Consider the following 14,419-nt stretch of genomic DNA (forward strand, 5'->3'; position numbering starts at 1 on the left):
CGATTTAGGGAAAATGTGGAAAACCTAAATAAGGATGGTCAGACATGGGTTTGAACTGTCGTCCTCCCGAATGAGAGTCCAGTGTGTAAACCATTGTGCCACCTCACTCAGTTCTCCCTGTGGTGTAAAATTAATGTAATATAGAAGCAGAAAAAGAATATTTTACCATTACCATTGAACGCCGCGCCCACACACACACACACACACACACACACACACACACACACACACACACACACACCCACACACACACACACACACACACGGAGCATTCATTCACAGTTATTTTTGTGTGTAATCTCAACATGAGACACAAAACGAAAATTCCAGTAATGTTTTCTCAATGTGGGCCCTTTCAGACTACGTCAGGTGCTGATAATGCTGTCTCATACAAGTACCTGCTATGTCCTTCACAGTGATCACTCAACATTGGATGCTGTTCACACCCCTTATATACCTGGCCTGGTAACAACACTAATGCACTCTTGTGGCTGTTCTACCTGTCACAGTGAATTAAAATGCTAATCATTTACATACCTGCCAACATTGCGTATGTGTAGAAAGTTACATTGAAATCTGAGGATGCGTTCTGGGGGCTTAACTTTTATTGTCAGATTGTATATATTATTATTATAATTGACTCACATTTTGTGGTAGAACTGGTGTTAGAAAGAATAGCAGGTGTTCACTTTACTGTGATATCTATAAAAATCTGTTTCTTAATTTCTGACAACCATGAAGTTATTAGACTTGGCAAAAAAAAACAATATGATGAAGATGATGATGTATCTCTATTACATAGTAAATTCTTCTATTAGCTTACAGGAGAATGTTTTTGATCCTTTATGTTGTCGTTTGCAGATGGAGCAAAAAGAACAAAAGGCTGAAAAACGCAGTCAGTCTCGAACATACATAGTTAGAGACAGTTACTGTGGTTCGTGGGTTCCTGTATCCAAAGGGTGGCGCATATTATTTTATGCACCTTGTACAGATGAACATCGTCTTCCTCTTGATCAAGGCGATGTTGTATTAGTTACAAGATGGAGAAGGTTTGTATTAACATGGAGTTTGAGTTCATAGTATTTTCTTTAGTTTTTTATATTTGTTATTTACAGGTTGCTTGCACGTAATTTACATTTTATAGTGAGTAACAGTACAATAATAGGTATTGTAAGCTGGAAACAATAATTTAACGGAGGCAAGGTAACCACTCACCTAACTAATTGATGCTTGGTGCATAGAAACATGTAAAAGCACAGACTCATTAAGAGACTTCCAAGCTACAGCTTTTTTATAGTGTATACACTCAGTCTCATACAAGCAACCATACAGATACATAAACACATCTATTCTGAGCTTTTGATATCACAGAGTAATATGAATAGCAACTAGGGTGGAGTATGAAGAGCTGCTGTTCAAATAAGGCATGAGAAGGTAATGGGAGACATGATAGTGAGGTAGACACAAGTGGTTTTCAGTATAAGTAGAGAGAGAGAGAGAGAGAGAGAGAGAGAGAGAGAGAGAGAGAGAGGGGGGGGGGGGGGGGGGGGCGTGAGTCAAAGGTAATGTTGGTAAGGATCGAGCAGTGAGAGGAAACTCGTTAAAAACTTTAGGGCATTCACTTCATGAGCATTTCCTGTTGTTGCTACACTGCACCTTGGGAGATGAGTGTTTGTATTATTTCCAGTGTCATGTTCGTGAATTACTTCCCTGATCACACATTCTCTAATGCTGTTCTTGACAAAGAGTGCAGACTCATAGATACACAGATTCATCATTGTTAGCGTCCAAAGCCTGTTAAAAAGAGGATGATAGTGCTCTGTAGGACCATCCTTGCATAGTACAGACTTATTTTTTAAATGTTAATGATATAAGGAGAATGTCCCCATATGAGTAGGACATATGATATATATGACTGAAAGAGTCATACAGAGGTACTTATTGCAGACAACATATCTCAGTTTCAATATGAGGTGGGACACTCATGATATCTTTTTACGGACTTGGTTGATTTGCTCTTCCAAGTTGAGTTTAGCATCAATATGTATTCCTAAGGCTTTGACACATTATCTATATTCTTGGACAGTCCTAACACAAGTTTTTGGGTTTTGTCTGGATTAGAAACAAGTTTATTGGCTGTGCCAATTTAATACAAAGTCAAGAGTTTCTTGCTCAATTTTCTCAAGAGTTGTGATGCTGTGATGTGAAGTAACCGACTGTGATACATAGTGGGGCAGGTGATTAACAGTAACAATGAAAAAGAAGGGACCAAGGACAGAGTCCTGTGGAAAATGTGCAAATTTCTTCTAGGAGGGACTATTTCTAATTGAGAAAAACTGTATTCTGTTGCTCAGGTAGGAAGAAAACACTGCTAATGTAGATAAGGTGCATCATAATACTCTAAATTTGCTAGCAATATTTTAAAAGGAATGCAGTCGAATGCTTTACTTAGTTTGCACAATACATGTGACACACTTTTCTGATTTTCAAAAGCCATTAAAGTGAGGTCAGTTTCCACAACAGCTGCAGTGGTATTTTTACCTGTCCAAAATCCGTACTGATTCTTGCAAAGGAGGTCATACTTTTCAAATAATTGCTTAATTGAATATAATAGAGGGAAACATTCCACGTGGGAAAAATATATTTAAAAAGAAAGATGATGAGACTTACCAAACAAAAGCGCTGGCTGGTCGATAGACACACAAACAAACACAAACATACACACAAAAATCTAGCTTTCGCAACCAACGGTTGCCTCGTCAGGAAAGAGGGAAGGAGAAGGAAAGACAAAAGGATATGGGTTTTAAGGGAGAGGGTAAGGAGTCATTCCAATCCCGGGAGCGGAAAGACTTACCTTAGGGGGAAAAAAGGACAGGTATACACTCGCACACACACACATATCCATCCCATGGATATGTGTGTGTGTGCGAGTGTATACCTGTCCTTTTTTCCCCTAAGGTAAGTCTTTCCGCTCCCGGGATTGGAATGACTCCTTACCCTCTCCCTTAAAACCCATATCCTTTTGTCTTTCCTTCTCCTTCCCTCTTTCCTGACGAGGCAACCGTTGGTTGCGAAAGCTAGATTTTTGTGTGTATGTTTGTGTTTGTTTGTGTGTCTATCGACCAGCCAGCGCTTTTGTTTGGTAAGTCTCATCATCTTTCTTTTTAAATATAATTGCTTAATTGAATGTACATGAGTGTTTCAAATATTTTTGAGAATACTGGGACAATAGAAATTTGTCAGTAGTTATGAGAGAGTTGTTTATCAACCTTTTTGAATATGATAATAATTTAGAGATCTGGTGTTCTGGAAAAACCTCATACTCTAGACATTTTTTAAAACAATTCAGTGGCTTACTTATAAAGTGAACTGTTCATTTAACAACACAATTAGACATCCAGTTGCAGTCCCCTACTTTTGGAATTGAGTGAGTGTAAGGATGTAGAAATGGGATTATCAGAGTTTCAGGCTGTGGGCATGCAAAAGTGGAGGATATCACACTCCCATGTTTTATCTTACCCTGTGGTATACAGTGCCAGTCTTCTGCATCTTTCATTTCATGTGTTTTACTGTCAGTTTTTCTCTTTTAGTTCTCATAGTCTTTTCTGCAAAATGTTGGGTTTTATTTTGATTCATCTCACACTATAAATTTCTGTCCAAACTTAAGTGTCACTAATTGATGTGACTGTGATGCCATTCCATTTAATGCGTACATAATTGTCGCCAATGAACTTCCATTCTGCTGTACTTTTAGTCTTCATCACACACACACACACACACACACACACACACACACACAGAGAGAGAGAGAGAGAGAGAGAGAGAGAGAGAGAGAGAGAGAGGGGGGGGGGAGGCAGTTTCCCATATGTTACTTTCTTTGCTGGTTCTATGGAGAACCTGTTCATCCCTTATCAGTCCACCTACTTTTCATCATCATTTTATAGTGCCACATCTCAAATGCTTCAAATTTCTTCTTTTCTGGTTGTCTCACTGACCATGATTCACCACCATACAATGCTGCGCCTCATACATACATTCCCAGAAATTTCTTTCTCAGATTAAGGCCATTGTTTGATACTAGCAATGCCATCTTCACGTATAATGATCTGCTTTTTATGTCTTCTTTCCTTCGTCCATCATGTTATTTTGCTTCCAAAGTAGCAGAATCTTTGTCTACTTCGTGGTATCCCGCTTTGATGTAAAGTTTATCGCTAACCTCATGTCAACTACTACTCATTACTTTTGTCTTTCTTCAGTTTACTTGTAATCCACATTCTTCACTCAGTAAATAGTGTGTTCCATCCAACACATCCTATAATTCTTCTTAACTTTTACTTAGGATAGCAATGTCTTTAGTGAATTTTATCATTGATATCCTTTCACCTTGGATTTTAATTCCACTCCTGCTGTACCTTTCTTTTATTTTCAGCATAGCTTCTTCGATGTGTAGACAGAACTGCAGGGGTGAAAGACTACATCCAAATCTTACATCATTTTTAATGCAAGTACTTCATTCTGGGTTTTCTGGTCTTATTATTCTTTCTTCTTTCTTATAGATATTGTAGATTAGCCATCTATCCCTATAGCCTACTCCTGCTTTTCTCAATATTTCAAATATGTTGCACTATTTTACAGTGTTGCTAGCTTAGGTTGACAGATCCTCAGAATATGTCTTAATTTTTCTTAAATCTAGATTCCATTATTAATTGCAACATCAGAGCTGCCTTTTTGGTTTTTTTATCTTTCCTAAACCCAAACTGATACTCATTTGGCAAATCCTCAATTTTCTTTTCCATTCTTCAGTATATTATTGTTGTTGACAACTTGGATGCCTGAGCTTTTAAGGTGATTGTGTGATACTTCTCGCACTTTCCTGCCCTTGCTATGTTCAGGAATTTGTGTACGTTATTTTTCTGAAAGTGTGATGGTATGTCTCCAGATCATAGATTCTATACTCCAACTTGAATAGTCACTTGGTTACCACTTCCCCCAATGATTTCAGAAATTCTAATGATATTATCTATCTCTTTTGCCTTATTAAACAATGGAAAATCCAAGCTGGAATGTAACAATTTTATGAAAAGAATAGTTACCCATACAGTGGAGATATAAGTCGCAGTTAGGACAACAAAAAAACTGTCACAAAATAAGGTTTCGGCCAGCAAGGCCTTTGTCAGAAACACACACACACACACACACACACACACACACACACACACACACACACACACGAGACCACAGTCTCCGGCAGCTGAAGCCAGACAATTTGCCTTATTTGACTGCAGGTTGTTCAAACCTCTGTTACACTCTGATTTTAATATTGGTTCATCTATGTCTTCCATATTGACTCCCATTTCTTCCTCAATTATATCTCTAGCCTCCCTGCCCCCCACCTGCCTGCCTGCCTGCCTCCCTCCCTCCCTCCCTCCCTCCTAAAGCCTTCAGTGCACTCTTTGGTTTTTCTGTATGCTGAATGAATCCTTCTGATAACATTTTTTCTTTTTTTTTCCATGTAATCATTTCACCTTGGCTTTCCTGTGTGATGTGTCAAAAGAAAAGTAACTGCTTGATTTCTGTAGTGACACAGAGCATGTATGTACTTGTATTTCCAGAATGGTGACACATTAATTTCCAAGTATTTTTATTGGCTTTGCTTGCACCTCATGAACATCTTTCTTTTCATTATTTTTTCTATACTATGAAAAGTAAAGATATCAATACTCTTTGCAGTGGAGAGGAAGTTTAGTAATTTTATAATCTTCTGCTTTTGTCACCATCACTACCAAATGTTTTGTAATTTTTATTTTATATTTGTTGTTTTTCCCATTTTAACAGCAAAGAGGCATCAGTTTTTGTGGTTGCTGTATTATTTGTACATTGAGTTTAATGTGAATTGATATAATTTACAGATACTGGCTGTTTGGTGAAAAACAGAAAGGGTCCAAGGTAGTTGGACATCGAGGATGGTTCCCCCGCTGTTGTGTTGTTGAATTGGCTGAAGCAATACCAAATGATTTTGATAAGAATAAATAAGTAACCCATTCCAGAAAATGTATCATACTTTTAAAGCATTGATAATATCATTGTGAGGTACTGTGTCTTTTCTCCCTCCTCTCCCCCCCCCCCCCCCCCCCCCCCCCGCTACCTTTTTCCTTTGCCTTCTCTCTCTCTCTCTCTCTCTCTCTCTCTATCTATCTATCTATCTATCTATCTATCTATCTCCCCCCCCCCCCCAATATTTATTTTTCCCTCTTCCTTCCTCTTCTGCCCCTCACCACTCTCATTCTCACTTTGTTATGTGGCATCCTTGTATCAGTGGAGAGCTCCTGAATTAACAATAAATGAAGATTTCATAGTAATTTTGTTTCAGCTGTCTTTGGTGGTTGAAACAAACACCTTGAAACTCAAAATCAAAACCATATGTTGTAACAAATAATAATAATAAATAGACAGTGCTGATTTGAAACTATTGATTTTTTCCCTACATCTTTTTTGTTCCTTATTATTTTGGTCCTGTCTTCCAGTTCACATTGCTTACCTGTCCTCTTTGTTCGCTCTCATCTTTTTTTGCTTTTCTCTTTAGCCGTATAATCTTATTTTTGCACTATCTGCATCTCCTTTCCCCTGGTGTTATTGATCTGTCTGTTGCCCTGAACTTCTGAACACAAGTTCTCCTTGTCCCTCCATTTACACAATTTCATTATATCTTATTATTTTGCTGAATATCTAGTGTTAGCTGCTTGAGGTTCAAATTGTGTATTCCTTCTTGCTCTCAGTTCAGCTCTTTGTCTTTTTTTAAACCAAAGTCCTATCAACTTTTTTCATCCCTCTGGTTCCTTCTTTACATTGCCTTTACACATGCCTTAAAAGGTACAAAAACTTGCAATTACAGTAAGTACCCGCCATTTATTTATCGGTTGCCACAAGTCACATAACATTTTGACTGATAAAAGTACCAGTGGGTATTGTGCATTGCTTCCATTTCCACAGATAATAAAAATGTTAAGAGAGATCTTTCCATTTGACTGATAGAAAAGTGATTTCCTAGACATCTTATTGTTTGTGAATTGATCTCAACCTTAAATGTTTTTGTTATTGTATATGTTTTTATACATTTCATGGACCAGATTTGTTATAATATAATGTTTTTATTACATAGCTATGAATATGTATTAACAAATTAGTAATTGTTGTTTAAAAGCACAGTGTTTCAGTTATTCAACATTTTTCATGTCTTTCACATATGACATGCTTTTGCATGTGGTGACTTTTGTTGTGAATTGTGTGCACATGTTAATAATGGTATTTTTATTCATTGTGTAAGCTGTGGGGTACCCTTTAGTTTACAGTGCTGATAATCAGTTAAGAAACATATGGTGTATGCTGCAGCCTTTAGATATCTGTGTGCATTTGTTTTAGACTTATATATGAATTTATCCTTGCAGTTTTAATTATTTGATACTGCTTATCTGATGCATTCAGTGCAGTTAATTGAAATTGTTCCAAAAGAACTGATTCCATTGTACATTGTCCTATGAATTATATCACAGATTCATTTTTATATGCCTTTAGAAAGTTTGTAAATTGCTTTTTTTCACAAAAAGGCTTTAGCATAATTATCCCTTAACCTCAATAAAATTATTGGAGACTGAACATATCACTAAATTTGCAAACAGAACTACCAGACACATCTTGTTTTTATAAAAGGAGGTGAGCATTGCAGCCGAATTTGATTACTTTCTGATTTTTAAAACAATTTCTATGTGAATAACAGGAATTATATTTATATTTCTACTAGCGGTTTTAAAGTAAGGGATAGTTGCTTCACTAGAAAATGATGAAGTGTGAATTTTCATCGTCTACCAGAATGGCACTTTATTGCTGTTTTATTATTCATTCCTACAGTTTAAAAGAAATCAGTTTTTATTATGGCTACATCATCAGGTACAGAAGTGCACACTGCTGCGTGCATGCACACACACACTTAATGTATTCCATAAATGACTAAATGAATGAATGTTAATGCTTTTGCTTTACTTTTGATTTATTGCTCTCATGGTAACCAAAGAACTTTAGTTTCTTATATGTGCCATACTTTAAACTAATGCAGGGGAGAAGCAACGTAATATCACACGTGCCTGTAGCTCTGTGCCTTGTACAATTTTTAGATATGAAAAAAATCTCCCATCACATTAGACATGACAGCTATTTATTATAATGTGCAAAATTGATTTCTTGTCCTGAAACATCATCCATTCATTTAGCATATAAGATGTTAGTTGATGTACTATTTTAATACATTTTTTCTTCAAAGTGAAAATACAAAATACAGTTTAGTGCTTACTGTACCTGTACTTACATGTTATAGCAGAATTGTAGACATCAAAAAAATTCTTTTATTGTTAGAGAACCAATGAACATTTTTATAATGTTTAAGATTGTGATATAAAATAAAATCCAACCTGTTAAAAATAAATATTTTGTTATTTTAAAAGAAAATTGAATGACTCTCGAGTTTTGAAGGTTGTTCCTTTTTATAGATAATAATTTCTCTTGGTTAATATATCATTTAAATTAACAAAATTTTGTCAACAAAATTTGTGAATTTTTTTTAAAGAAAAAGCTATTTTATTTTCTCCTGTGATATAAGTATAGCAGCATGTCGTAAAACATTGTCACTCAGGCTTAAATAACTGATCATTGAACTGCATTGAAACGGTTATAGTAGATTATAATCTGTTATGTGCAAATGAACTGTGTCAGTCTTGTGTTTAATGTCTGTTTCATTTAGACACTACTGCCAAAATTTTAAGGGTATTTGTAAGGAAAAAATTAAAGTGGAAGGGAAAGCAACTACAGTAAACAACCATAAAGATTTTCTCACAAGATACTGTTGCTATTCATATCGAAAGTGCTTATTTTGTGCTTCAAATATGGATGTTATTCAAAGATAATGATGATCATCCATTAAAATCATAATGTTTGTACTTTTATTGTGTTTGTTTGTTCTAGTTTCTTATTGAAGATTAGACCATAATGCCACAAAGACACCATTTCGATCTCATTTTACACAACAGAATCATCAGATGTAGTGAAGCATATCAGAGACCGATAACAGACTCAGTAGCATTGAATGTTCCACAGAATATTACAAGGCTTTGATGTGGCATCAGAAACAAAGGAAACCACTTCACCACAGGACTGATAATTACTATTGTTATTTAGTTTATACTCCAGGTCTCCATTGTTATATATCCCAAACATGGCAATGCAGAAATGAACCCATTTACAGTGAAGCCTTTGAGGATATAAACTTAGTCTTTTAACTACCGCCAATGACTCTTGCATATTTCTACATAGAGAATATTTCATGTTGCTGCCAAGAATCTGTGGTAATTAGAAATAATCATATCCCTTATTTACTGTTTTGTTTTTGTGGAAAGTGGCTCTGTTTCTTTGCTTTTAAATTTAATATTGTTTGGATTTGTGTCTCCAAGGCTGAGGACTTCTGTATTATAGACATCGTTGCATGCAAAGTGCCCTGTGATTGAACTTCAACTTGTTCTTCAATATTATGACCTGTTCAGGAAAGCTTTCATTTCTAACTTCATGGATGTCACAAGAAGGAACCTCATTTTGGAGATCAATGAAGGAGTCCAGGTCCTGGAAGTTATATATTTCACAGGTAGCTGCAAAAGAATTGGTCTGTGTTTTGCACAACAGTTGTTGCCATTTTGGTATAAGGAAGTGTATTAAATATGTAGCCTAATTTTGTTATCTTAAAAGTATGAGTAGCAAAGTGAAAACTATCATAAGAACATGTGAGTTGTGCCAGAAAGTGAAAGACAACAACAAACACAAAGTATATAAAATACATCTAGTAATAAATAAAAAGCACCAGTTTGCTTTTGTTCTACAATATTACTTTTATTGTAAACCTGTTTTCGGCTTACAAGGCCATCTTCAGACATTTACAGTAAAACTCATACAACAGCCAATGCCTAATATAAAATAACATAATAAATATTATATTAAACAATACCTTTTCAGCTATTGATACAAAAGCTAGAGGTTAGCGTTCCGTAGAAAGTTACTGGTGAACTAACAGAGCAATGATAATGCAGGGGAGAGAAAAAGATGTAAACCACAATAGACATGTAAATTAGGCAGTTCAGAAATAAGTTCTAGCTAAAACGGGCTAAACTGCCTCGAGAATAGAAACATGGTTCAAGGGTGGTAAGACATTTCATGATGTACAGCATAATACACTTCAATATAAATTGGTTATGTGGACATTATCGAGGAAGGACCTGTACTACAATGGGAGCAAAAGTAGATAAGGGGGCATTATTGCTGTAACAATTTAGGATTGTGCTGGAAGTATTTTTCTGCATTAAGCAGTGTGTTTGACAGTCTCATAAGGGTGGGATGCTGTTATTCTAAGGTTTACTCCAAGTGTTGCGTTCCTACCAAATGAGAAAGGAACTGAAACTGAGGGTAGCAAAGCAAAAGTTGAAATGTTTAACTCTATTTTCAAATGTTCCTTTACAAAGGAAAAGCCAGGAGAATAACCCCAATATAGTCCTTGTACCACTGAAAAGATGAATGAAACAAGTATTAATGTCAGCAGTGTTGGAAAACAGCTGAAATCATTAAAATTGAACAGAGGTGCAGTCCAATGGAATACCTGTTAGAATCTAACTTTGCAGTTTTCTCACTATAATCTATCATAGGTCCCACAAACAAAAAACTGTGCCCTGTTCTTGGAAAATGGCACAGGTCACTCATGTCTACAAGAAGGGTAGTAGAAGTAGATATCCTTGATGTCAATTTGTTGTAGAATCTTGGAACGTATTTTGAGCTTAAACATAATGAGGTAACTTGAACAGAATGACCTCGTCAGTGCCAACCAGCATGATTTTCAAAAGCATTGATCATGTGAACCTAACTCAGTTTTTTCGTATGACATACTGAAGGCTTTGGATCAAGGTAACCAGGTAGGTGTGGTGTTTCTTGATTTTTGAAAATCATTTGACTCCGTGCCACACTTATGTTTATTATCAAAAGTGCAATCGTACAGGGTATCAGGTGAAATTTGTGACTGGATTGAGGACTTTTTGGTAGGGACGACACAGCATGTTTTCTTGGACAGTGTGTCATCGTCAAATGTAGAATTAACTTTGGGTGTATCCCAGAGAGGAATTTTGGGACCCTTGTTGTTCATGTTGTATATTAATGACCTTGCAGACAATATTAATAGTAAAACCAGGCTTTTTTCAGATCCAGCAATTATCTATAATGAAGTACTAGCTGAGAGGAGCTGCATAAATATTCAGTAAAGTCTTGATAAAATTTCAACGTTGTGCAGACATTGGTAACTTGCTCTAAATACTCAGAAATGTAAAATTTTGCACTTCACAAAACGAAAAATCATAGTATCCTATGATTATAATATCAATGAGTCACTGTTGGTATCGGCCAACTCATACAAATACCTGGGTGTAACACTTTGTAGGGATATGAAATCATACAGGTTCAGTCATTTGGAAAGCAAGTGGTAGACTTCAGTTTATGGTAAAATACTGGGGAAGTGCAGTCAGTCTACAAAGGAGATTGCTTACAAAACACTCATTTGACTGGTTCTAGAATATTGTGCAAGTGTGTGGGACCCGTACCAGATAGGAATAACAGGGGTTATTGATCATTTACAGAAAAGGGCACAATGAATATGACAGGTTGGTTTAATCAGTGGGAGAGTGCCACAGAGATACTGAAGGAATTGAACTTGAAGACCCTTGAAGATAGACATAAAATATCCTCAGAAAGTCTGTTAACAAAGTTTCAAGAACTGGCATTAAATGATTACTCTAGGAATATACTACAACCCCAATGTGCCACTCACATAGGGATCATGAGGATAAGATTAGAATAATTACTGTAAGCACAGAACCTTTCAAGCAATCTTTCTTCCTGTGCTCCATATGTGAATGGAACAGGAAGAAACCCTAAAAGCTGGTACAATGGGATGTAGCCCCTGCCATGCACCTCACAATGGTTTTCATACTGTAGATGTAGATGTAAGTGTAGATGTAGAAGATAGTAAAGCAGAGGAAGTTTCCTGGATAGTGCAGCTTCTTGGCTTTCCGTATTTGGCTACATGAATGAATAAAGACACTTGTGCCTGAGCTTTATCCTGTACATAAGGCACAGGGAACATTAGTAACAGGTAAGAAGCAACAAAGATTATGAGTTGACTTTAGCTTGTAACTCCTTAAGAAAAACAACCTTAGATGACCACAAATAGTTGTTAGATTAGGTAAAGTGTCAAAGACAGACACAAATTATGAATATACATCTGCATGTACAGTGCATGGGTCCTGGCTGGGTACCTAAAGATAATTTGGATTAAGTGCTACTAATTGGGAATTTTGTTAAAAGTACTGATTTAGATGGTTTGATTTTTAAATGTTTATGTGGGTGCAACATGGATGCCAGCATTAGTCTTCTATACTAAAGAATCATCTGTTCCATGAGTAACTAGGGTGAGCAGTTAGTAGCTGAACCTGGAATGTACTTGATGAACAATCTTATGTGTTTATAGCACACACATTCCTGACAGTGAACTCAAAAAAGAATCATGTGATAAGAAAAACAATATTTAAAACAACAGATTTTCTCTTACTGGGTTTGCATGTTAAATTCATGGTCTGATAGAAGCACATGTAAACATAAGGGGTTGAAACCAAAGCTAAGATGGTTAAAGACAGTTTTAAGACTAACAGACCAATTCATTGTAAAGTAAGGTGTTATTTGGTTTGGGATGGAGCACATAAGTAAAAGACAATAAATCAATAACTATCATTATTATGGATTACAGCAGGTGTGAGTTGAAAAGTAGTTAATTTAGATTTAGTTTAGGTATGGGATAAGATGATCATGACATCATCTGCCTAAGTGAGCACTATGAATTGTAGCAGATTTTTTTGGCTTAAAGCAATGTGTTGTACTTTACCTTTTAAATCCAATTAGTAATGTCCTGTACTTTTATAAAGGAACTTTCATTCTTATGAATATAATAGAGTGAAACATTCCACGTGGGAAAAATATATCTAAAAATATAGATATAACTTTCATTCTTAGTTTGTTAGACATGTACAATGTGCCTTCCGTGCAAGGAATTTTCATTTTGCTTGTACATGTACCATATGCTGGGGTGAATGCAGTGTATCTGCGAAACGGGGCAGTGGGTGATACTATTATGGCATGTTGCAGCACTTACCACAGTCAGCGATTATTCCATGCCACTTATGTCTCAGCTGGGAGATATGCTCTGATCCATGAAATCCCCAGGGAGTTGGAAACTTGATTGTTGATGTATCTAAGGACATAAATCAGTCATTGGTCAGTAGCCAGAATATTTAAGAGATGTACAAGGCAAATGTTTTATAACTTGGAGTATAACCAACTGGGAAAGTGAATACATATAGAGCAAAGAAGACGATTTAGCAATAGCAGGTATCTTAAGTGACTTTACAGGCAGACATAGACATTGCAATAGAAGAAAAGGAGCCTGAAGCCAAGATACCCTGGCCATGATACTTCTTCAACTACTTTCAAGTGCCAAAAGGTACAGTTTATACTCTACAGTGACCATAAAATACGCACAAATGGACCTTTACAGCTAAAAATCCTGCCACTGCCATGCCTCTATATATTGGAACTAGATTGTTTTACAGTACAGCACTTGGGCGCCCTCGACAGAAATGAGACCGCCATACACGACACCAGAAACAAAACACAGTTACAAATTATAGCCCATAACACACAATTATATGCAAATGGGGTTAAATGTATGGGCATTAAAATATACAACCACCTCCCAACAGACATAAAAACAAGCAAAAACCCAAAAATAATGAGAATTAAATTAAAGGAATTGCTACTAAATCACTGTTTCTATTCTGTACCGAATTTCTTGAAACAAAATTTTAATTACTTGCAATAAGCTGTTTATTCAGTTTTAGATGTTTCTACTTAGTAAGATAATTTAATTATTGTATCTTATCTATATTCTGTCTGTATCTCATATATGTATTCTGCTATGTGAACTATTTACCACAATATTTTAATTACTTGTAATAAGCTGTATATTCACTTGTAGATATTTCCACTTAGTAAGATAATTTAATTATTGTTTGTTACTCATATTCTGCCTGTATCTCTTACATGTATTCTGCTATGTGCAGTATGCACCACCGTCATCTCTCATCACACACCACGTTTTTTATATTGTCTCTATATATCCCATATGTATTCTGCTATGTGAGTTATGTGCCACTACTGTCATCTCTCATCGTATACCATCTTAACATAATTTTTCAAATTGACTTGTCTTATATCATTATGTGCTTTGCTGTAC

The 14,419-nt window shown here is 35.9% G+C and overlaps 1 protein-coding gene across 1 annotated transcript in view; it reads left to right on the top strand.

Moving 5' to 3' along the window:
- Nucleotides 1-6,150, top strand: part of LOC126182163 (palmitoyltransferase ZDHHC6) — a 130,746-nt gene extending 124,596 nt beyond the window's left edge. Inside the window, exons 8-9 of the mRNA XM_049924828.1 lie at nucleotides 862-1,049; nucleotides 5,910-6,150. Coding sequence (XP_049780785.1) covers nucleotides 862-1,049; nucleotides 5,910-6,033 — 312 coding nt within the window. The 3' untranslated portion in view covers nucleotides 6,034-6,150. The remainder of the gene's footprint in view (nucleotides 1-861; nucleotides 1,050-5,909) is intronic.
- The last annotated feature ends 8,269 nt before the right edge of the window (nucleotides 6,151-14,419 follow it).

Source organism: Schistocerca cancellata, chromosome 1 (genome assembly GCF_023864275.1).
Source record: "Schistocerca cancellata isolate TAMUIC-IGC-003103 chromosome 1, iqSchCanc2.1, whole genome shotgun sequence".
NCBI lineage: Eukaryota > Metazoa > Arthropoda > Insecta > Orthoptera > Acrididae > Schistocerca > Schistocerca cancellata.